Below are 26526 nucleotides of genomic sequence, written 5' to 3'. Positions count from 1 at the left end.
TCCCTGACCAATCTCTTTTATTTTTTAACCAATATAATATTCTTTTGTAGATTACTGTTTTGTTTAGTGTAAGATTTGATACTCAAACCTCCATCTTTCTCATTAAAAAAAAAATATTTCCTTTGAAATTCTAGATTCCTCCAGATGAGTTTTGTTATTTTTATCTCATTCTATAAAGTCCTTTTTTGGTAATTTGATTAATATGGCATTAGGTATTTACATGGCATTAAAATTTTCATTATATTTGCTCAGCCTAACCATAAGCAATTAACATTTCTTCAATCCTTTGTGTAAAGAGAGTTTTGTAATTGTATTCATGTAATTCCTGTGTGTTTTGGTTGCTAAATGGTTTTAAATGAAATCTTTGTATTTCATCCTGATAGATTTTGATGGTAATATATAGAAATGCTGATGATTTAGACAGATTTATTTATATCCTGCAACTTGGCTGAAGTTATTAATTGTTTCAATTCATTTTTAATTGATTCATTAGGGGTCTTTAAGTGAGTCATAATAGCATCTACAAAAAGGAATATTGCTTTCCTCTTTGCCTATACTTATACTTTCACTTTCTTTTTCTTATTACTACTATAAGTAGCATTTCTGGTGCTATACTGAAAGTAATGATGATCTTCTAATATCTGTCTAGAGTAAAGGCCTCTCATTTAATCCCTATTACAGACTAACTTATGTTTTTATTTTTTTTAAATAATAATAGGTTTTTATTTTTCAAAATACTTGCAAAGATAGTTTTCAACATTCAGTCCTTGAAAAGCTTTGTGTTCAATAATTTTCTCCTTCCTTTTCTTCTTCCCCCTACCTTAGACAGCAAGTAATCCAATAGGGACTAAATTCAACATATTTCCATATTTATCATGCTGCACAAAGTCAGATTAAAGGGGGAAAACAACAATAAAAATCGTGAAAATACTATGAGATTCAGTCCCCATAGTTCTTTCTCTGAATGCAGATGGCTCTCTCCGCATTGCTGTCCATCACAATTGATCATCTTGTTGCTGTGTATTATGTTCACTTGGTTCTACTTGCTTCATTTAGCAGCTGTTTATTTAAGGTCTTTCTGAAATCAGCCTGATGGTTGTTTCTTATAGAACAAGAATATTCCATTGCATTCATATACCATAACTTGTTCAACCATTCCCCAACTGATAGGCATTCATTTGGTTTCCACTTTCTTGCTACTAAAAGGACAATTACAAACGTTTTTGCATATGCCAGTCCTTTTCCCTTTTTAATGATCTCTTTGGGATACAATAGATTTTAAATAAATGTTTTTTAGATACATAGTATTTATCATATTAAGGAAAGATCTTTTTATTTATACTGTATGCTTTCTACTGTGTTTTTTTTTAAAAAAACAGGAATGGCTATTATATATTATCATAAATATCTATTGAGATAATCATATGATTTTTGTTTTCATTAATATGGTCAATTATAATTTTTCTGATATTGAATCAGCTATGCACTTCTGATATAAACTTAAGCTAGTCATAGTGTATATTCTTTGTGAAAAGTTGTATTTCCTTTGCTAAATTTTATTCAAAATTTTAAAATCATTATTCATTATTGATATTAATCTTCTTTCTCTATTTTCACTCTCCCCAGTAAAAGTTTCAAGACTATATCTTAAAAGGAATCTAATAGGTACCTTTCTTTTATTAATTTTTTTCCAGATTATTTTTTCTTTTTGGAGTCAATTTCCATTTTAATTTATTCTAGAGTCTGTAAACCAAAGAGGTTTTTTTAAAAAAAAGGAAAAAGAGCTATATGTACAACAAGTAGTTCTTATTTTTTTGTGTGGTATTAAAGAATTGCAAATTGGGGGAATGGCTATCTATTGGTGAATGGCTAAACAAATTGTGGTATATGATTGTGATGGAATGATTTTAGAAAGATCTGGAAATATCTATGTGAACTGATGCAAAGTGAAGGAAAGAGAAACAAGAGAACATTGGACACAATTAACACCAATATTGTTTTGATGATCATCTGTGGATGACTTAGCTATACTTAGCAATACAGTAGTCCCAGACAATTTCAAAGGACTTATGATTAAAAAGACTATCCACATCTAGAATGCAGATATGAAAATATGTTTTGCATGACTTGCACATGAATAAAATTGTTTGCCTTCTCAATGAGGGGGAGAATTTGGAATTAAACATTAAAAAAAAGTTTTAAAATGTTTTTACATGTAATGGGTGGGGAGGGGAACAAATGAAATCTTTTTATTTTATTTTTTCCAGGAATTCTAGTTGACTTAAACCCAAGTTTTGTTTTTCTTTGAGGATTGAATTCATTCTTTTCTTTTGAAATTTTGAGTGTCACTGTCATCATAATAGCTCTTTTGGTGGGATTCTTTTTTTGTTTGTTCATTTTTTCAAGTCTAATTCCTGACTTCAAGGTTTATATCAGGAGCCTATTCTTTGTACTCCTGGAGGAAAGGTGTAGGCTTTCTTACTTCTGCTTTCTTGGGATATTGAATATTATGTTATTCTTGGATCTCGAGGACAACTGAGGTCTACAAAACTGCAAGTACTTTCAAAGTGATCTGATTGAGTGCAAAGTTTGATCATCTTCAAGTTTCTATGTAGGTTTGATTCTGAACAATATAATTGTATGCTTGCCCTTTGTGGGAATTTCAGTAAACTGCTATTAAATTCAGGCAGGTTTAGCCAGTTGACAAGTTTTGCTGGTTCAGAGTATAGAACTCCAGACTTTCTTTAGTTTGGGATTCTTGACATGTTTTGAGGTTTTGTTTTTGTTTTGGAATAGATCCTGACTTACTTTTTTAAAAAAATTGTTTAATATTTTACTTCCCCCAGTTACATAGAAAAACAAATTTTAACGTTTCTTTATAAAACTTTGAATTGCAGTTTTTCTTGGTTCCTCCTTTTTTACACACCCTCAATGAGAAGACAAGTGTTTCAATATAGATGTATGTATAATATGTGTAGTCATGTTGTAAAAGAAAACATAGACCCCTTCCAAAAATAATAAGCTCAAGAAAAATAAAGTTTAAAAAAGTATGTTTCAATCTGCATTCAGACATCATCATTTCATTCACTGAGAGTGAACAGCATGTTTCATTATACAGTTTTATAGTTGTCTTGAATAATTCATTGTATTTCTGAGAATAGTTATGTCATTCACAACTAATCATCTTATTACTACTGTCATTTTGTACATAGTACATTTCACTTTGCATCAGCTCATGGAAGCCTTTCCAGGTTTTCTGAGAGCATCTTACTCATCATTTTTTTTCTTTTTCAAAAGTATTTTATTTCTCCACTTACATGTAAAGATAGCTTTCAACATTCATTTTTATAAGATTTTGAGTTCCAAATTTTCTTTTCTTTCTCTCAAAGACAGCAAGCAATCTGACATAGGTTATACATGTACAATCATTTTAAACATATTTCCATATTAGTCATGTTGTGAAATAAAACTCAGGACAAAAGGGGAAAAACATGAGAAAGAAAAAGCAGATGAATTTTAAGAAAGGTGAAAAATAGTATGCTTCAATCACCATTCCCATAGTTCCCTCTTTGGGAAAATGAGGATGGCATTTTCCATCCCAAATCTATTGTAATTGTCTTAGATCAATGTATTGTTGAGAAGAACTAATCATTCATAGTTGATTATCACATAATCTTGCTGTTACTATTTACAATGTTCTCCTGGTTCTGCTCACTTCATTCAGCATCAGTTCATGTAAGTCTTTCCAGGCTTTTCTGAAATCAGCATACTCATCATTTCTTATAGAACAATAACTTATTGAACCATTCCCCAACTGATGGGCATCTAATCAATTTCCAATTCCTTGCCTCCCAAAAAACTGCTCATCATTTCTTATAGCACAATAGCATTCCATTATAATCTCTTTGTTCAGCTGTTTCCCAGTTGGTGGTCAGCCCCTCAATTTCCAATTTTTTGCTTCCACGAAGCTACTATAAATAATTTTGTACATATAGAACCTTTTTCTTTTTCTTTTTCTTTTTTTTTTTTTTTATCTCTTTTGGGATATAGATTTAGCAGTGGTATTGCTAGGTATACATGGTTTTATAACACTTTGCCATAGTTCCAAATTGCTCTATAGAGTGTTTGAAACAGTTCACAAGTTCACCAACAGTACATTATGACTGACATGTTTTTTGATGGGATCCAGTCTGAGGAGCTTGTTATAAAATTGTACTCTGTTATTGGTTCTGACTTTGATTCTTGCTCAATACATAACCTAGCCTAGTGCTCTTGACTGTTCTTCATCCTAGATAGTCACCCTTATGCATAATTTCATGATTCATCCTCCATCTCTATGATCTCAAATTGTGTATTAAGTGACAGAGCTGCCAATTGGCACCTGTTACTACATCCTGTAAAAAGGTTGGGTTCTTCTTTTTTTTTTTTTTTTTTTTTTTTTTAATTATAGTAACTTTTTATTGACAGAATCCATGCCAGGGGTAATTTTTTTTTTTTTTTTTTTTTAGGTTGGACTCTTCTTTGTGGTTTGAGACTTCCTTTTCTCTTGCACTACAGCCTTATTAATTCTCTGTTCATTAACTTTGATATCCTATCCTTTGTATGTTTTCTTATAGTGACTTGATCTAGAAAATTGATTCATGATTTTTTTCTTGAATTTCCCAATCACAAATCAATCTGGTGCATTTTTGCACCAGCTTGACCGGTATTTCTTCTGATTATTCTGACAGTTTTAGCTCTGTTCAATTTTTTCTTTTTTCAGTTCTAATCTCAACTATGTACCTGATTGTACTTAACTTCTATATGTCTCAATTTATATATATATATATATATATATATATATATATATATATATATATATATATATATAAATTTTTATTTTGAACATAAAAATTGGAAGAAAAAGAGCATTGTTATAGAGAGAGCAGAACTCAGAAAGAGGAATCTATGTGAAACTATATATATCACTAGGCATAATGCTTGGTACATAGTAGTGTTTAATAAATGCTAGTTGGCTATCATAAATTCTGTACTTCACTTTGCAGCTCCAGTGTGTTTGGATTGTTTTTTTCTTGTTTCTTGCAAAATTTTCTCTTTGATCTTTAGGTTTTGAAATGTGTTTTTCACAAAGGATCTCTTTGAGGTGGTGATAAGTGGATTTTTTCTGTCTCTGCTTTTCCCTCATGTTCTATCACTCCAGGATAATTTTCTTGGATTATTGTGTCAAGGTTTTTTTTTTTAATCACAACTTTCAGATATTCCAATTATTCTTATATTTTCTCTTATTATATTTTCCAGATCTGTCACTTTTCTTATAAGATTTTTCACATTTTGTTTTCTTTTTTTCATTCTTTAGAATCTGTTTTGTTTCTTGGTTGCTCATAGTTTTACTAGCTTCCCCTTACCCAATTCTAATTTTCAGAGTTATTTTCATCTTTGAGACTCTATATCTCCTTTTCTAGTTGGTTAACTTTCATATTATTCTTGTTTTTCTTGGATAGTTTTTATTATTATTTTTTTTCGATGTCTCTCATTTGATTTTTAAATTCTTTTTTTTTTGTATTCTATAAATTCTCTCTGGGCAGGGAGGCATTTTATGTTATTCTTTGAGGGAGAAGATTTTTTTTTTTGGATAAGTTTCATTGTCCTTCTCTGACTATGAACCCCAGTTTTCCCTCTTCCCGCAGCAAGTTTCTACAGTGGGATTCTTTCTTCTTTGCCAGTTCATTTATTATTTTTTTTAACAAGAGGTAATAGTGAAAGTACCTGTAATCATGGGGTGGGGAGGTTGCCTCAACTTCATTTCAGCTATCCTCTCTGATCTGGAACCCCAAACCAAGAACTCCACTCTCCTGAAAGTACCCACAGCCAGCACATTCCTGCCCAGCTGTATTTGCACACATAAGATCTGTTTCATTCTTGCATTGTCTTTCCAGCACAGCTGAGCCTGGCCTAGCTAATCAGCCAAGTTTTACTTAGGCTTCCCAGATTCAGACATCTGACTCCTCATGCTGTCCTGGACTTGAAAATTTCTGTGGTTCCTGCTGAGCTATAGACACACCAAGAAAGACCTAGAGGTCCTAACTTTGTGTTTCTATAGAGTTAGCTGGTAGGTGTTTGCACTTCACACTAGTTAATTGTGGCCTGAGGTTTTTCTTTGGATCTTTTTGGATTATATTAGAAGAACCCTTGTTGTGCCTGAAGACTTCTTGATTTTTCACCAGTCTATATTCACTCTGAGGCACAAATTTGTTCTATTTGTGGGGAAAATCTGGAGAGCTTGAAATTTATGAACCTATTCCATCATCTTCCCAGAATCCATCTCTTCTTGACATTTTTTTAAAGGAGCACACTACTTACCTGCTTGTATAAAAAAGAAGCTAAAAAAGGTGCCCTAAAAATTGTCCTCTTCACCCAAATCTGGCTTGCATATTGTAGAAAGTGGGCTAGCAAATGAAGGCCAGTTTACTGAAGTTGAAGTTGTATATATATTTTTCTGAAGTGGCTACAAAGATGGAGAAATGCCATAAATGATGTCGGTTTCTCAATCAAAACTAATGTAAGGGCAGCAGCTATATATGGCACAATGGATAGAGTGCTGGCCACTCATTTAAGTAATTTCTACTTAAACGGCGTGACTTTTTTTTGACAATTCACTTAATAGTATTGCATTTTTCCCAATTATTATATGTAAAGATAGTTTTCAACATTTATTTTTGTAAGATTTTAAGTTCCAGGGCTTATATCCCAAAGAGATCTTAAAGGGAAAGGGACCTGTATGTGCACGAATGTTTGTGGCAGGTCTCTTTGTAGTGGTCAGAAACTGGAAACTGTGTGGATGCCCATCAATTGGAGAATGGCTGAATAAATTGTGGCATATGAATATTGTGGAATATTATTGTTCTGCAAGAAATGACCAACAGGATGATTTCAGAAAGGTCTGGAGAGACTGACATGAACTGATGCTGAGTGAAACGAGCAGGGCCAGGAGATCATTATATACTTCAACAACAATACTTATATGATGATCAATTCTGATGGACGTGGCCATCTCCAGCAATGAGATGAACCAAATCAGTTCCAATAGAGCAGTAATGAATTGAACCAGCTATACCCAGTGAAAGAACTCTGGGAGATGACTATGAATCGTTACATAGAATTCCCAATCCCTATATTTTTGTCCCCCTGCATTTTTGATCTCCTTCACAGGCTAATAGTACACTATTTCAAAGTCTGATTCTTTTTGTACAGCAAAATAACTATTAGGACATGTATACTTATATTGTATTTAATTTATACTTTAACATATTTAACATGTATTGGTCCACCTGCCATCAGGAGGAGGGGATGGGGAGAAGGAGAGGAAAAATTGGAACAAAAGGTTTGGCAATTGTCAATGCTGTAAAATTACCCATGCATATAACTTATAAATAAAAAGCTATAATAAAAAAATGAAAAAAAAGATTTTAAGTTCCAAATATTTTCCCCTTCCCTTTCTTTCCTCCCCTTTCTCAAGAAAGTAAGCAAACTGATAAAAGTTATACATATATAAGCATATATTTCCATATTAATCATGTTGTGAAAGAAAAACAAAAACAAAAAGGAAAAACCAGTAGAAGGGAGGGAAAAAAAGTAAAAATGGTATGCATAAATCCACATTCAATCTCTTTCTTTCTCTGGATTTGGCTGGTAGTTCTATCTTGTCTTGGATCACTGTATTGCTGAGAAGAGCCAAGTCCATCACCATTGATCATTACATAATCTTGTTGTTACTATGTAACTGTGTGTACTATGTGTTACAATGTTTTTCTGATTATACTAACTTCACTCAGCATCAGCTCATCATTTCTTTTTTTTTTAACTTTTAAAAAAATTATTATATCTTTTTATTTACAAGATATATGGATGGGTAATTTTTCAGCATTGATCCTTGCAAAACCTTCTGTTCCATCTTTTCCCCTCCTTCCCCCCATCTGCTTCCCTAGATGGCAGATAGACCAATACATGATAAATATGTTAAAGTGTATGTTAAATACAAAATATTTATACAGTTATCTTGGGGCACCAGAAAATTTGGATTTAGAAATAAGGTAAAAGTAACCTGAGAAGGAAAACAGAAATGCAAGCAGACAAAAACAGGAGTGGAAATGCTATGTTGTGGTTCACACTCATTTCCCATAGTTTTTCCACTGGGTATAGCTGGTTCTCTTCATTATTGAACAAATGGAATTGATTTGGTTCATCTCATTGCTGAAGATGGCCACATCCATCAGAATTAATCATCATATAGTATTGTTGTTGAAATGTACAATGATCTCCTGGTTCTGCTCATCTCACTCAGCATCAGTTCATATAAGTTTCTCCAGGCCTTTCTGACCTTACTGGTCATTTCTTTTTCTTTTTTCTTTTTCTTTTTCTTTTTTTTTTTTTTTTTTTTTTTTTTATTTAATAGCCTTTTATTTACAGGTTATATGTATGGGTAACTTTACAGCATTAACAATTGCCAAACCTCTTGTTCCAATTTTTCACCTCTCCCCCCCCCACTCACTCCCCCAGATGGCAGAATGACCAGTAGATGTTAAATATATTAAAATATAAATTAGATACACAATAAGTATACATGACCAAACCGTTATTTTGCTGTACAAAAAGAATCAGACTCTGAAATATTGTACAGTTAGCTTGTGAAGGAAATCAAAAATGCAGGTGGACATAAATATAGGGATTGGGAATTCAATGTAATGGTTTTTAGTCATCACCTAGAGTTCTTTCTCTGGGCGTAGCTGGTTCAGTTCATTACTGCTCCATTGGAAATGATTTGGTTGATCTCATTGCTGAGGATGGCCAGGTCCATCAGAACTGGTCATCATATAGTATTGTTGTTGAAGTATATAATGATCTCCTGGTCCTGCTCATTTCACTCAGCATCAGTTCATGTAAGTCTCTGCAGGCCTTTCAGAAATCATCCTGTTGGTCATTTCTTACAGAACAATAATATTCCATAATATTCATATACCAAAATTTATTCAGCCATTCTCCAACTGATGGGCATCCACTCAGTTTCCAGTTTCTAGCCACTACAAAGAGGGCTGCCACAAACATTCATGCACATACAGGTCCCTTTCCCTTCTTTATGATCTCTTTGGGATATAAGCCCTTACTGGTCATTTCATAACAGAACAATAATATTCTATAACATTCATATACCACACTTATTCAGCCATTCTCCAATTGATGGGCATCCATTCAATATCCAGTTTCTAGCCACTACAAAAAGGGCTGCTACAAACATTTTTGCACATATGGTTCCCTTTCCCTTATTTAAGATCACTTTGGGATATAAGGCCAGTAGTAACACTTCTGGATCAAAGAGTATGGACAGTTTGATAACTTTTTGCAGTTCATCATTTCTTATAAAACAATATTATTCCATTACATTTGTATTCCATAACTTATTTAAGCCATTCCTCAATGGCTTCCACTCAATTTCCAATGTCTTACCATCACAAAAACAGTTGCTACAACCATTTTTGCATGTATGGATCTTTTTCCTTTTTTATAATCCCTTGAAATATAGCCCCAGTAGAGACATTACTGGATCAAAGGATGTGCATAGTTTGATAACCCTTTGGGCATAGTTCTAACTTCCTCTTTAGAATGGCTGGAGCTATTCACAACTCCACCAAGAATGAATTAATGTTTGGGTTTTCTCACATCCTCTCCAACATTTATCATTTTCTTTTCCTGTCATCTTGGCCAAACTGATATGTATGAAATAGTACCACAGAGTTATTTTAATTAATTTCTTCTTTTGAAATTGCCTGTTCATATTCTTTGACCATTTATAAATCAGGAAATGATTTGTATTTTTATAAATTTGATTCAGTTCTCTATATATTTTAGAAATGAGGCTTAGAAATGAGGCTTCAGAACACTGAAGTAAAAATGGTTTCCCAGCTTTCTTCCCTTCTAATCCTTGCTGTATTGGTTTTGTTTTATGCAAAAGCTTTCTAATTTAATGTAATCAAAATTATCCATTTTGTATTTCATATGTCCTCTATTCCTTGTTGGAGCATAAATTCCTGTTCTCCAAAGATAAACTATCCCCTGCTCTCCTGATTTACTAATAGTATCATTCTTTATCTCTAAATCATGAATGTATTTCAACCTTATCATGGTATGGGGAGTGAAATGTTGGTCTATGCCTAGTTTCTGCCATACTATTTTCTAGTTTTTCTAGCAGTTTTTGTCAGTTAGTGAGTTCTGAAAGCAGAAGCGATAGACTTTGGGTTTTTCAAACAGTAGATTCACCCATATCATTTTTGATCCTCATAATTTGTTTTTTCTTTCCTTTTTCAGTCAAGTAATTTACTCTTTCTTAATATCATGCTTTTTATGATTGCTATTTTATAATATAATTCTAAATCTGGTACTGCTAGGTCACATTCCTTTGCAATTTTTTTTCATTAATTCCCTTGATATTCTTGACCTTTGTTCTTCCAATTGAATTTTGTCATTACTTTTTCTATCTCCATAAAACAATATCTTTATTTTTTTTATTTTCAAAGCATATGCATGGGTAATTTTTCCAACATTGACTCTTGCAAAACCTTTTGTTGCAAATTTTCCTCTCCTTCCCCTCACTCTCTCCCCTAACTGGCAGATAGTCCAATGCATGTTAAATATGCTGAAATACATGTGAAATCCAATTTATGTGTACATATTTATATAGTTATCTTGCTGCACAAGAAAAATCAGACTAAGAAGGAAGGGAAAGAAAAAGTGAGAAAGAAAACAAAATGTAAGCAAATAACAACAGAGAGTAAGAATGCTATGTTGTGTTCTATACGCTGTTTCCACACTCTGGGTGTAGATGGCTCTCTTCATCACTGAATAAGTGGAACTGGTTTGAATGCTCTCATTGTTGAAGAGAGCCACATCCATCAGAATTGATTGTCATATAATCTTGTTGTTGCTGTATATAATGATCTCCTGGTTCTGCTCATTTCACTTAGCATGAGTTCATGTACACCTCTCCAAGCCTCTCTGAAATTATTCAACTAGTCATTTCTTACTGAACAATAATATTCCATAGCATTCATATACCATAATTCATTAAGCCATTCTCCAATTGATGGGCATCCACTCATTTTCCAATTTCTTGCCACTACAAAGAGTGTTGGCCCAAATATTTTTGCACACGTGGGTCCCTTTCCCTTTTTAAAGATCTCTTTGGAATATAATTCCAGTAGAAACACTGCTGGATCAAACGGTATGCACAGTTTGATAACTTTTTGAGCATAGTTCCAAACTGCTCTCCAGAATGGTTGTATTTGTTGACAGTTCCACCAACAATGTATCAGTGTCCCAGTTTTCCCACATCCCCTCTAACACCTGTCATTATCGTTTTCTGTCATCTTAGCCAAGCTGAGAGGTGTGTAGTGGTATCTCAGAGTTGTCTTAATATGCATTTCTCTGATCAATAATGATTTGGAACACCTTTTCAAGTGACTACAAATAGTTTCATTTTCTTCATCTGAAAATTTTCTCTTCATATCCAATTTGTCAATGTGGAGAATGGCTTGAACTATTATAAATTTTAGTCGATTCTCTATATATTTTAGATATAAGGCTTTTATCAGATCCTTTGGATGTAAAAATGTTTTCCCGCTTCCCTTCTAATTTTGTCTGCATTAGTTTTGTTTGTTCAGAAACTTTTTAACTTAATATAATCAAAATTATCTATTTTGTGATCAGTAATGATCTCTAGTTTCTTTTGGTCACAAATTTTTTAAAAATTTAAGAACTATAATTAAAACATTAACCAACCATAACTTTAAAGAACTGATAACAAAGCATGCTTCCTGAACTGAATTGGCTTCAAGATGCAGAAATAGACATGTTTTTTGGACATGACCAATATGAGAATTTTTTCCCCCTTATCTACACATTTATTACAAGATTTTTTTTTTTTTTAACTGGGAGGAAGGTAATGTGAAAAACAAAAACAAATGCTTGAAAAAAATCAAGTAAAAATTAAAACAAAATAAACCAGCTCATTCTGTCATGAAAGTTGCTTCACCTTATCATTATTGTAATAGTGTAGTATTTGTTCTAGAATTAGGGTCAGGAAGCATTGGAATTGAATTCTGACTCCAAAACTTACTAACAGAGTTGCCACTTAATATCGCTAAGCCTCACTCCTCTTCTGTAAAGTAGGATAATCTTAACTAATATTTAAACGAAAGAGTTGTGAGAAGCAAATGAGATGCTTACATAAATTGTTTTACAAACTTTAAAAGCCCATAAAATGAGTTATTAGTAGTATATTTGTAATTTACCTTTTCAGCCTGAAGTACTTCAAGCCTAAAACAACTATGTCCCATTTTTCCAATTACAGTGAGTTAATTTGTCCTGAGAATTTCATAATCACTCTTGAGTTAATTTTAAACATACACAGCTATTATAAAATTAGCATCAAGATTCTCTATTCCAAACTTATTTAAATATTACTGACCTAATTGACATTTCCCCAACCTCTCCCAGGGGCTTTTATAAAACTAACAGCTTTTAATCTAGTAATGATCTGAATTAATTTAATTTGTTTTTGACTAGGGAGCCTACCTCAAGCCAGAAGTGTTCCAGAGTATGTCTACAACCCAAACTTGGTTGAAAACCACCTCTCTGCAGAGTGTTCCCCTGTCACCAAAACATATGACATTTTAAAGGTGAGGAATTTACAGGACAAAAATAATGGGCTTGCCTTGTCCTCACCATTCTTCTGCTTTCTTAGGTCCAACCAGGTCATAGTTGAAATATGGCAAAATTAAATTTGTATGGGCAGTAGGTAAAACTGGAAGCTGCAAATAAATAGTACATGCAGCCTTCTACAAAGAATAGAATCTATGTTGACAATCTTTTCCTAAGAAGTCGCCTTTCTTTCTTTGAAATATTTTGGTCTTTCATTTGTTTATTGCTTATTTAATAATCCTTATGGATAAGTTATATTCTTTAATAAAAACCAAAAAAATTGTCTGTTTTCTATTCAGGCAGGCACAGCAGCTACTTATGAGAATCACTTGGAAAAAGGAAGAATCCACTATAATTCACAAAAGTCAATGGAAAAAAAGTCTCAAAGGCAGCCTCTGAGGAGACTGGAGATTTCTCCTGGGAGTAGTCCTGAGAGAGTTAATTATGCACATAGTGATTACCAGAAAAGCCAGGCAGAATACAATTTGAGGCTTCAAGAAAGTAAGAGATCCACTGTCCTCATGCCACCAAGATATGCTCGTTCAGAAATTGTTGATTTCAACCATCGTGGTAGCATGAGCAAGCAGCGTCATTATGACACTCACTACAGACAATACCAGTATGGATCTGTTAGTGATACAGTTTTTGATAGTTTCCCTGCCAGTCCAGTAGTACTCACATATCCCAGGCCAAGAACCAGCCGAAGTATGGGAAACCTCTTGGAGAAAGAGAACTATCTGACTTCAGGACTTCCTTCAGGACAAGTCAGAGCTATGGTGTCTCTACAAGGCCACCAGAATAAGCCATCTGTTCATTCTACCTGGCATCAGCGTTCCTTCCATAACACTCATGCTCTGAGACATATTCTGCCTAGTGTCAGTGCGGGAACCAGTGGGAAACAAACACATATGACAATTGGCCAGGCAACCACAGCAGGAGTTGGAAATTTACTAATTGAAAGAGCTGCTTTCAGTGATTTCCAAGTTGGGTAAGTCTGCCTCTTGAATCTGTCATTTATGATCAGTACTAGCACATTCTGTTCCTGAACCTATTGACATGTGAGCTGACATTTCTCAGTCTAGAGAGAAAGCTTTCCAGAGATAAGGGATTAAGCTAATGCACATTCAACCATTTGCCTAACTGACAAGTTATTTGTTGTGTTACCCTTGGAAAAAAGGCCAAACTGCCATTTCATGTTTCTGCTTTTCAACTTGAGCATTTTATGTGACATTCAGAAAACTATGTCCAAATTAAATATTGACTGAAGCTGTATTTATTACTGCACAAGATGAAGATGAAGTTTGAGAGGAGGTTAAGTTGTAAAATAAATGAAAAGGTGAATTTCATAATAGATCATGATAAGAATTATTTTATGATTTTTTTTGGCCTTTTTTTGGAATAAAAGAAGTATGGCTTCTCATGTAGAAAAGTTTAAAGTGAGGGATCTCAAATAATATTGGAAGCTGGTTATATAATAAATTGAAAATAAAGGGATAGTAAACGATTTCTATTTCTCCATTTATTTTTGAATGATTGATACATATTGGCCCTCGAAATAGCTGCTAGTGAATTTTTTTTTTACTTTTCCTTAGCATATCTTTCCTGTTTTTATGGTTCATTTAGATTTAGGAACTAGCTATTTTTTAATTTAACCAGCTTTTTACAAGAATTATCAATGAAGGTATTACACCCATATTTTCTGCAATAAGTTCTATCTTTAAAGTCAATGTCATTCAGTTTAGCATGTATTAAGTGCCTGTTACATGCCAAGCCATGGGAATACTAAAATTAAAAAATTTTAAAGAACAATTTTGACCCTTTAGGTTTAAGTCTTCCTGTCTTTAGACCCAGCATTCTATCCATAGTATCCTCTAACTGCTGCAGAAGTCGGAGTAGCCTGAAATAGTCAAGTAGAGAGCAAATACTTGGACTAGCAGAGATCAGAGAAGTCTTCATATAAGAGGTACTGCTTTAGCTAGCTAGTTCCTATAAAAGGGGAATTTTATTAGTTAGTTGTAGAATGTGAGGAAGTCAGGATAAAATAGGTTGGTAATTGTATTCATGAATGGAAGCAGAAGAATGCAGGATAAAATTGTGGAGCCGCAGCTAGTATTTCAATTTGGCAAGAATATAAGATAGACAATGAATACTGTGAAATAGAACTGTGAAATACAGAAAAAGAGATTGGTCCCAGCTTGTGAAGTGCCTTTAATGCCAGGCTAAATACTGTCTATTTATTTCATTGAGTGACAGTAAGGCTTTTGAGGTGGGAAGTGATATGAAGAGTCAAGGATTACTATGAGGTTTAGAAGATAAATAATTAGAATAATGGTGGTGCTCTCATCAGTTAATAGGGAAGTAAGTTTGAATAAGGACAAAGGGACAAAGTTTGAGGAGAAAAATATTGAGTTCTACTTTTCACTTGTTTGAAACACCTATGGGACATCCTATTTGAAATATACACTAGACAATTGGTAATTCAGGACTGGAGCTCAGCAGAGAGACTAGAGCTAGGGTTATAGATCTAAAAGAACATCTGCCCCAAAATAGTGATTTCATGAATGAAAAACCCAAGAGACAGAGATTCTGGGTAATTAATAATCAATTTATTAACTAGACTAGCTAATAATAAATTGATGGTAAGCAATTTCTCTCAATAACTTAAGAACTCCAATAGAGAAACTGAATACTTTAAATATCTTTGTAAAAGGAGTTGCTATGGCAAGTAAAAATTAATTCTGATATGTGGACGTTTACTGAGGAAGTGAACTAAGAGTCTTCCAAGAATATGATTATGAGACACAGCTGCTTCCAGCAATCTGGTCAATTTGTTTGCCTCATTTTCCTCACTTATAAAATGGGAATAATAATAGTACCTATTTCACAGGATTGTTGTGAGAATAATATGAGGTAATAGTTATAAAACATTTAACATAGTGCCGGAACATAGTAGGTGCTATATAAATGGGAGGTATTTTTATTGTTACTGAACAAGTTATAGATTAAATGGATGATCCTAATACTATTCAAATAAACATAAACAAGAGAGGAAAATGATAGGAGGATTATATTGAAAGTGTGACAATTATCATGTGCAATAGGAAACATTAATAATATCATCTGGTTACATGTGGTTACATGGTTTCATTTGAATTATGTTGCTTTAGTTACTGGTAGTCCTTGCTCTTTTCCAACCTGCTGACTTCTCTGCCATTGTCCTAATGAAGATGGACTTGTGGAGGCAATTGGGGTTAAGTGGCTTGCCCAGGTTCACACAGATAGGAAGTATTAAGTGTCTGAGGCTACATTTGAGTTCAGGTCCTTCTGATTTCAGGACTGGTGCTCTATCCACTGCGCCATCTAGCTGCCCCTATGTGATCCTTTAAAAAAAATTTTTTTTTTTCCCCTAGCTACACATGTAAAGACAATTTTCACATTCAATTTTTTAAAATTTTGAATTCCAAACTTTCTCTTTTCTACCCTCAACCCTACCCTCCCACTTTCAACCTTCTCTAAGACAAGAAACAATTTCATATAGATTATAGTGTTCAGTCAAGCAGAAGTTATTACCATATTAGTCATGTTGTTAAAGAATACATGGAAGGGGAAGCAAAGTGAAAAATAGTATGTTTTGATCGGCATTCAGACTTCATTAGTTCTTTCTCTAGAGGTGAATAGCATTTTTCATCATGAGTGCTTTGGAACTGTCTTGGATCATTGTATTACTGAGAACATCTTTCATAGTTGATAAAATGTTACTGCTACTGTGTACAATGTTCTCCTGGTTCTTTTAACCTTATTTTGAATCAGTTTAAATCTTTCCAGATTTTTTTGTTAAGTTCTCCTGTTCATCATTTCTTATACCACAATAATATTCCACTGTAATCATATGCCACAACTTGTTCAGCCATTCTCTAGCTAATGGACATCTGCTTAATTTCCAATTCTTTGTCCCCACAAAAAAGATTTGCTATAAGCATTTTTATATAAATTGGTATCTAACATCTTTTGGGAGAGATACAGATCCAGTATTAATATCATTGGATAAAAGGGTATGCACATTTTTATAGCTCTTTGGGCATAGTTCCAAATTGCTTTTTAGAATCAGTTGGTTGGATCAGCTCACAACTCTACAAGCAGTGCATTAGTGTATCAATTTTCCCATGTCCCTTCTAACATTTATTGCTTTCCTTTTTTGTCATATTACTCAATCTGATAGGTGTGAGATCTCTCTAGCTTACCAGTGGTCAAAGGTATTATTGTAGGGTCCTAAATTCCTTTCTTCTTATGTTTGACAGGTAAACTGTTCATTGCTTCCCTAATTTACTTTTTATATTACTTTTTATGTTTAAATCATGTAGCCATTTTGATCTTATTTTGCTATACAGTATGAGATACTGATCTGTAGCTAATTTCTGCCATATTGTTTTCCAGTTTTCTCTGTACTTTTTATTAAAAAGTGTGCAATTGTTCCAAAAGCTGTGGTCTTATAAAACACTAAATTAATATGGTCATTTACTAATGACTCTTCTGTGTCTAATGTACTCCTCTGATTTACCAGTCTATTTCTCAGCCAGTAAAAGACAGTTTGGGTGATTACTACTTTATTGATACAGTATGGTACAGCTAGGCTATCTTGCTTCATATTTGTTTTCATTCATGTGCAATTCTATGCATATTTCTACATTTATCATACTGCACAAGAAGAATCAGATCAAAAAGGGAAGAAAAATGAGAAAGAAAAAAAGTCAATTAAACAACAACAAAAAAAGGTGAAAATATTGTGTTGTGAGCCACATTCAATCGCCACAGTTTCCTTTCTGGATGCAGATACTGTCTCTATCACAAATCTATTAGAATTGACTTGAATCACCTCATTATTGAAAAGAGCCAAGTCTATCACAATTGATCATCATATAATCTTCTGTTTGCATTTTTTGTTTTTCTTTCCAGGTTATTTTTACCTTCTGAATCCAATTCTTCCTGTGCAACAAGAGAACTGCTTGGTTCTGCACACATATATTGTATCTAGGATATACTATAATATATTAACATGTATAAGACTGGCTGCCATCTAGGGGAGGGAGTGGAGGGAGGGAAAGGAAAAATTGGAACACAAGTGAGTGCAAGGGATAATGTTGTAAAATTGCACATGTTTAACATATATTGGATTACCTGCTGTCTAGGGGAGAAGGTAGGAGGAAAGAAGGGAGAAAAAATTTAAAACCCAAGGTTTTGCAAGGGTAAATATTGAAAATTATCTTTGTATTTTTAAAATAAGAAATTATTAAAAATTATTTATTTGCCCTATCAAACTATAAATAAATTTTTATAGAGCTAGAAAAAAATAGCAAATTTTATCTGTTGTAAAAAATTACCCATGCATTATGTACTATCAATAGAAAGTTATAATAAAAATTATATATATATATGTGTGTGTGTATATATATATATATATATATATATATATATATATATATATATATATATTACCTAGATTAACATACTAGAAAATAAAAAGCGTAAATATCCCTAGATGTGCAAAAATGGTTGTAGCAGCCCTTTTTGTAGTCGCAAGGAACTGTAAACTGAGTGGATGCCCATCAGTTAGGGAATGACTGAACAAATTATGGTATATGAATGTTATGGAATATTATTGTTCTATAAGAAACAACCAGCAGGATCAGAAAGGCCTGGAGAGACTTACATGAACTGATGCTAAGTGAAGTGAGTAGCATTAAGAGAACATTGTACACATCTAGCCACTACAAAAGGACTGCCACAAACATTTTGGCACATTCAGGTTCCTTTTCCTTCTTTAGTATCTTTCAATTTCATCATCTGAAAATTGTCTGTTCATATCTTTTGACCATCTATCAATTGGAGAATGGTTTGATTTCTTATAAATTAGAGTCAATTCTCTATATGTTTTGGAATTGAGACCTTTATCAGAACCTTTAACTGTAAAAATGTTTTCCCAGTTTGTTACTTACTTTCTAATCTTGTTTGCATTAGTTTTGTTTGTACAAAGGCTTTTAAATTTGATATAATCAAAATTTTCTACTTTGTGATCAGTAATGGTCTCTAGTTCATCTTTGGTCACAGATTTCTTCCTCTTCCAATTATTTAATTAAATATTAAATTAATAATTAATTAAATTATTTATTTATTAATTATTTAATTAAGCTTTTTAATTTGATGTAATCAAAATTTTCTATTTTGTGATTAATAATGATCTCTAGTTCTTCTTTGGTCACAAATTCCTTCCTCTTCCACAAGTCTGAGAGGTAAATTATCCTATGTTCCTCTAAATTATTTATGATCTCGTTCTTTATGCCTAAATCATGGACCCATTTTGATCTTATCTTGGTATGTAGTATTAAATGTGGGTCCGTGCCTAATTTCTGCTATACTGATTTCCAGTTTTCCCAGCAGTTTTTGTCAAATAATGAATTCTTATCCCAAAAGTTGGGATCTTTGGGTTTGTCAAACATTAGATTGCTACAGTTATTGACTATTTTGTCCTGGGAACCTAACCTATTCCACTGATCAACTAATCTATTTCTTAGCCAATACCAAATGGTTTTGGTGACTGCTGCTTTATAATATAACTAGGCCACCTTCATTTGATTTTTTTTTTATTAATTCCCTTGAAATTCTTGACCTTTTGTTCTTTCAGATGAATTTTGTTGTTATTTTTTCTAGGTCATTAAAATAGTTTTTTGGGAGTCTGATTGGTTTAGCATTATAAATAGATTAGTTTAGGGAGTATTGTTATCTTTACTATATTCGCTCGGCCTATCCAAGAGCACTTAATATTTTTCCAATTATTTAAATCTGACTTTATTTGTGTGGAAAGTGTTGTGTAGTTTTGCTCATATAGTTCCTGACTTTCTCTTGGCAAATAGATTCCCAAATATTTTATGCTATTGACAATTATTTTGAGTGGAATTTTTCTTTGTATCTCTTGCTGTTGAATTTTGTTGGTGATGTATAAAAATGCTGAGGAGTTATGTGGATTTATTTTGTATCCTGCAACTTTGCTAAAGTTGTGAATTATTTCTAATAGATTTTTAGTAGAATCTCTGGGGTTCTTTAAGTATATCATCATATCATCTGCAAAAAGTGATAATTTGGTTTCCTCATTACCTACTCTATTTCCTTTAATCTCTTTTTCGACTTTTATTGCCAAGGCTAGCGTTTCTAATACAATATTGAATAATAATGGTGATAGTGGGCAACCTTGTTTCACTCATGATCTTACCTGGGAAAGGTTCCAGTTTAACTCCATTACATATAATACTTACTGACAGTTTTAAATAGATGCTCCTCACTATTTTAAGGAAAAGTCCATTTATTCCTATATTCTCAAGTGTTTTTATTAGGAATGGATGTTGGATTTTATCAAATACTTTTTCTGCATTTTGGAGATGGATCATATGGTTTTTAGTAATTTGCTTATTGATATAGTTAATTATGCTAATAGTTTTCCTAATATCGAACCAGCCCTGCATTCCTGGTATAAATCCTACTTGGTCATAGTGTGTTATCCTGTAGGTGATTTTCTGTAATCTTTTTGCTAATATTTTATTTAAGATTTTAGCATCAATATTCATTAGGGAGATTGGTCTATAAGTTTCTTTCTCTGTTTTGAACCTACCTGATTTAGGTGTCAGTCCCATGTTTGTGTCATAAAAGGAATTTGGTAGGACTCCTTCAATCCTTATTTTTTTTTTTTTTCATTTTATTTATTTATTTATTTTTTTATTTAATAGCCTTTTATTTACAGGATATATACATGGGTAACTTTACAGCATTAACAATTGCCAAACCTCTTGTTCCAATTTTTCACCTCTTACCCCCCCACCCCCTCCCCTAAATGTCAGGATGACCAGTAGATGTTAAAATATATTAAAATATAACTTAGATACACAATAAGTATACATGACCAAAACATTATTTTGCTGTACAAAAAGAATCAGACTCTGAATTATTGTACAATTAGCTTGTGAAGGAAATCAAAAATGCAGGTGTGCATAAATATAGGGATTGGGAATTCAATGTAATGGTTTTTAGTCATCTCCCAGAGTTCTTTTTCTGGGTATAGCTAGTTCAGTTCATTACTGCTCCATTAGAAATGATTTGGTTGATCTCGTTGCTGAGGATGGCCTGATCCATCAGAACTGGTCATCATCTAGTATTGTTGTTGAAGTATATAATGATCTCCTGGTCCTGCTCATTTCACTCAGCATCAGTTCGTGTAAGTCTCTCCAGGCCTTTCTGAAATCATCCTGTTGGTCATTTCTTACAGAACAGTAATATTCCATAATTTTCATATACCACAATTTATTCAGCCATTCTCCAACTGATGGACATCCATTCAGTTTCCAGTTTCTAGCCACTACAAAAAGGGCTGCCACAAACATTCGTGCACATACAGGTCCCTTTCCCTTCTTTATAATCTCTTTGGGATATAATCCCAGTAGTAACACTGCTGGATCAAAGGGTATGCACAGTTTGATAACTTTTTGAGCATAGTTCCAAACTACTCTCCAAAATGGTTGGATTCGTTCACAACTCCACCAACAATGCATCAATGTCCCAGTTTTCCCGCATCCCCTCCAACAATCATCATTATTTTTTCCTGTCATCTTAGCCAATCTGACAGGTGTGTAGTGGTATCTTAGAGTTGTCTTAATTTGCATTTCTCTGATTAATAATGACTTGGAGCATCTTTTCATATGACTAGAAATAGTTTCAATTTCTTCATCTGAGAATTGTCTGTTCATATCCTTTGACCATTTTTCAATTGGAGAATGGCTTGATTTTTTATAAATTAGAGTTAATTCTCTATATATTTTGGAAATGAGGCCTTTATCAGAACCTTTGACTGTAAAAATATTTTCCCAGTTTATTGCTTCCCTTCTAATCTTGTCTGCATTAGTTTTGTTTGTACAAAAACTTTTCAGTTTGGTATAATCGAAATTTTCTATTTTGTGATCAGTAATGATCTCTAGTTCTGCTTTGGTCATAAAGACCTTCCCCTTCCACAGGTCTGAGAGGTAAACTATCCTATGTTCCTCTAATTTATTAATAATTTCATTCTTTATGCCTAGGTCATGAACCCATTTTGACCTTATCTTGGTGTACGGCGTTAAGTATGGATCAATGCCTAGTTTCTGCCATATTAGTTTCCAATTTTCCCAGCAATTTTTATCAAACAGTAAGTTCTTATCCCAAAAGCTGGGATCTTTGGGTTTGTCAAAGACTAGGTTGCTATATTTGTTGACTGTTTTATCCCTTGAACCTAATCTATTCCACTGATCAACTAATCTATTCCTTAGCCAATACCAAATAGTTTTGGTAACTGCTGCTCTATAATATAATTTTAGATCTGGTACAGCTAAGCCACCTTCATTTGATTTTTTTTTCATTAATTCCCTTGAAATTCTTGACCTTTTGTTTTTCCATATGAACTTTGTTGTTATTTTTTCTAGGTCATTAAAATAGTTTTTTGGGAGTCTGATTGGTATAGCGCTAAATAAATAGATTAGTTTAGGTAATATTGTCATCTTTATTATATTTGCTCGCCCTATCCAAGAGCATTTAATATTTTTCCAATTGGTTAGATCAGACTTAATTTGTGTGAAAAGTGGTCTGTAATTTTGCTCATAAAGTTTCTGATTTTCCCTTGGCAGATAGATTCCTAAATATTTTATATTATCAGTAGTTACTTTAAATGGAATTTCTCTTTGTAACTCTGACTGTTGGATTTTGTTAGTGATATATAAGAATGCTGATGACTTATGTGGGTTTATTTTATAACCAGCAACTTTGCTAAAGTTGTGGATTATTTCTAATAACTTTTTAGCAGAATCTCTGGGGTTCTCTAAGTATACCATCATGTCATCGGCAAAGAGTGATAATTTGGCTTCCTCATTGCCTATTCTTATTCCTTTAATCTCTTTCTCAGCTCTTATTGCTATAGCTAGCGTTTCTAATACAATATTAAATAGTAACGGTGATAGTGGGCAACCTTGTTTCACTCCAGATCTTATTGGGAATGGTTGCAGTTTGTCTCCATTACATATGATGCTTACTGATGGTTTTAAATAGATGCTGCTGATTATTTTAAGGAAAAGTCCATTTATTCCTATACTCTCAAGTGTTTTTAATAGGAATGGATGTTGCAATCCTTATTTTTTCAAATAATTTATATAGCATTGGAGTTAATTGTTCTTTAAATGTTTGATAGAATTCACATATAAATCCATCCGGTCCTGGGGAAAGTCCCTTTCCCTTCTTTAAGATCTCTTTGGGATATAAACCCAGTAGTAACATTGCTGGATTAAAAGGTATGCACAGTTTGATAACTTTTTGAGCATAGTTCCAAATTGCTCTCCAGAATGGTTGGATCCACTCACAACTCCACCAACAATGCATCAGTGTCCCAGTTTTCCTGCATCTCCTCCAACATTCATCATTATTTTTTCCTGTCACCTTAGCCAACCTGAGAGGTATATAGTGGTATCTCAGAGTTGTCTTAATTTGCATTTCTCTGATCAGTAGTGATTTGGAGCACCTTTTCAAGTTTGAATTGAAGAACGGCTTGAATTCTTATAAATTTAAGTCAATTCTCTTTATATGTTTTAGAAATGAGACCTTTATCAGAATCTTTAACTGTAAAAATGTTTTCCCAGTTTGTTGCTTCCCTTCTAGTCTTGTCTAGTCCTATGTTTGTACAAAAATTTTTTAACTTAATATAATCAAAATTCTCTATTTTGTGATCCATAATCATCTCTAGTTCTTCTTTGTTCATAAATTCCTTCCTCTTCCACAGATCCTCTTCCACAGGAACTATCCTATGTTCTAATTTATTTACAATCTCATTCTTTATGCCTATGTTCAATATGATTCTTTATGTCTAAATCACAAACTCATTTTGACCTTATCTTGGTATATGGTGTTAGGTGTGGGTCAATACCTAGTTTCTGTCATACTAGTTTCTGATTTTCCCCATAGTTCTTGTCAAACAGTTCTTATCCCAAAAGCTGGAGTTTTGGGGTTTGTCAAATACTAGATTGCTATAATTATTGACTGTTTTGTCCTGTGAACCTAACCTATTCTACTGATCAATTAGTTTATTTCTTAGCTAGTACAAAAGTTTTATAATATAGTTTCAGATCTAGTACAGCTAGGCCATCTTCATTTGCTTTTTTTTTTTTCATTAATTTCCCCAAGTCCCAAAGAAAATTCTACAAGGAACAAACAAAAAAATCAAATATGCTGGAGCTACAGTTAGAATTGTACAGGATTTATCAGTAACTGTTATAAATGACCACAAGTCCTTAAATAATAGATATCAACAATCAAAAGAACTAGGATTGTGGCCACAAATATCATATGCAGCAAAATTATCCATAGTATTGAAAGGGAGAAAAAAGGACATTCAGCAGACTTGCAGATTTTCAGAACTTTGTTTCAAAGAAAACTATACTCGATAGAAAATTTAACATATGAGTCAATGTCAAAGATTAATTTTAAGGGACTCAACAAAGAAAAATGTGTATGTTTTTTACATGGAAATATATACCATATGTTTAAGGTTAACATTGGTAACTGGGTAGCTCAAAAGGAAGATTGGTAGAGAGGTGAAGCAATTAGATAGCACAGGGGATAGAGAACTTGCTCTGGAGTCAAGAGGACCCTAGTTCAAATCCAGCCTCAGACACAAACTTTCTAGCTATGTGACCATAGGCAAATCACTTAACCCAATTTCCTTGCCAAAAAAGAAAAAGAAAAAAAATTTGGGGCAGAGCAGAGTATAATTTGACTGTAGATTAAAGGAATGGAATAAAGAGGGAGGGAAAAGCTGTAAGGGGGAAAAGATAAGGTAGATATCCATGAGTGGAGGGAGGTTAAGTTATTACTTATTTTATTGCAAGGCAAGTCAAGGAGTAGAATTAAAATAGAAGAGTTAGCAGGGGAGGAAATAAGAGATATATACAGACTTGGAGCACATGATGGTTCCTGGAGGTGGAATCTGGTGGCTCCCCTGACTCTGCTAAGGCATGTTGAGAATCCTAATGCCCCACTACACTGGGTTTCAGGATCTCCTGCTGATTTGCTGAAATGAGGCTTGAAAGCCTCATTTGAGAAGCTTTGTTTCCAGGAATGTGCTCTTCCTTTACCCTTCCTGCCAGTCTACCAAATTTTCTGGATTAAAAGACTGTTTCACCCCATCTCCTTCCATTCACTGCTTATCCCTCCATCTTGACTCCTAGAAGTCCCCTATTTCAGCTATAAAGTTCTTAAGAAGTTACAAGTCTCATCTTCCCATGTGTAGGGGTGAAAGCAAAAAGTTTAACTTTACTGAATAATTTGTGCTTTATCTTTCCTTTTTACCTTTTTTGTTTCTCTTGAGTCTTGTTTTTGAAAATCAAATTTTCTGTTTAGCTCTGTTCTTTTTATTAGAAGTACTTGAAATTCTTTCATTTCATTGAATGTCCATTTTTCTTCATGGAAGATTATGCTCAGTTTTTCTAGGTAGATAATTCTTGTTTGTAATCCTATTTCCTTTGCCTTTTGGAATATCATGTTCCTAGCCCTCTGATCCTTTAACACAGAAAATCTTGTGTAATCCTTTATTTCAGTAGTTTCTTTCTACCTGCTTGTGATATTTTCTCCTTGATCCAAATGAGAGTTTTGGAATTTATTTATAATATTTCTGTGAGTTTTCATTTTGGGATCTCTCTCAGGAAATGATCAGTGGATTCTTTCAATATCTTTTTTATCCTCTGATTCTAGAATATTAAGGCAGTTTTCCTAAGATTTTTAGTTGTTTTTCTAAAATTTCTCAATGAAAAACAACACTTATTTCTCTACAGATAATATGATTCTATATTTAGAGAATTCTAGAAAAACAACTAAGAATCTAGCAACAACTTTAGAAAAGTGGCAGAACATTAAATAAAAGCATACAAATACCAGTATTTCTAATATTATCAACAAAGTCAAGCAGAAAGAGAAATTCCACTTAAAATAATTGCAGACAATATAGAATACTTGAGAGAACACCTTAAGAGAATACCCAAAAACTATATGAACATAGTTACAAAATACTTTTCACATTAAGTCAGATTGAAAGAATTAGAGAAATATTAATTGTGATGATCCAAATCAACATGATAAAAATGACAATTCCATCTAAATTATTTATTCAATATCACTCCAATTAAACTACCAAAAATTATTTTGTAGGGCTAAAAAAAGTAGCAAAATTTATTTGGGGGAATAAAAGGTCAGTTAATGGGAATTAATGGGGAAGCTGAAGGGAAAAGTATGGTATCTAATTCTACCAATTCTAAAAGTGTACTGATAAATCGTAATCATCAAAACAATTTGGTACTGACTAAGATATGCTATGGTAGACAATATGCAGAGGTGAATGACCATAGTGTTTGATAAACCCAAAGAATCAAGCTTTTGGGACAAGAGCTCGCTATTTGACAAAAATTGCTGGGGAAACTAGAAAGCAGTTTGGCAGAAATTAGGTATCTATATTTTACCAACATTTCATGCTGTATATCAAAATAAGATCAAAATGGGTATATGATTAAACATAAAAAGTGATGTTATAAACAAGTTTAGGAGAATGGAAAATTTTACCTGTCATATCTAAGAATAAGGAAAAAAATTTCTGACCAAAAAAGGGAAATAGAGCATTACTTTATGATGTACAACTTTGATTACAAAAAGTGTTTGCACACACACACA

The 26526-nt window shown here is 33.0% G+C and overlaps 1 protein-coding gene across 1 annotated transcript in view; it reads left to right on the top strand.

Moving 5' to 3' along the window:
• The window catches only part of PKP2 (plakophilin 2), a 138014-nt gene that overhangs the window by 15645 nt on the left and 95843 nt on the right, over positions 1-26526 (top strand). Inside the window, exons 2-3 of the mRNA XM_031938154.1 lie at positions 12616-12728; positions 13050-13738. Of these exons, the coding sequence (XP_031794014.1) occupies positions 12616-12728; positions 13050-13738 (802 nt within the window). The remainder of the gene's footprint in view (positions 1-12615; positions 12729-13049; positions 13739-26526) is intronic.

Source organism: Sarcophilus harrisii, chromosome 5 (assembly GCF_902635505.1).
Source record: "Sarcophilus harrisii chromosome 5, mSarHar1.11, whole genome shotgun sequence".
NCBI classification, from domain to species: domain Eukaryota; kingdom Metazoa; phylum Chordata; class Mammalia; order Dasyuromorphia; family Dasyuridae; genus Sarcophilus; species Sarcophilus harrisii.
Note: the sequence above shows the minus strand (reverse complement) of the source record. Positions and strands in the feature narration are given on the sequence as shown.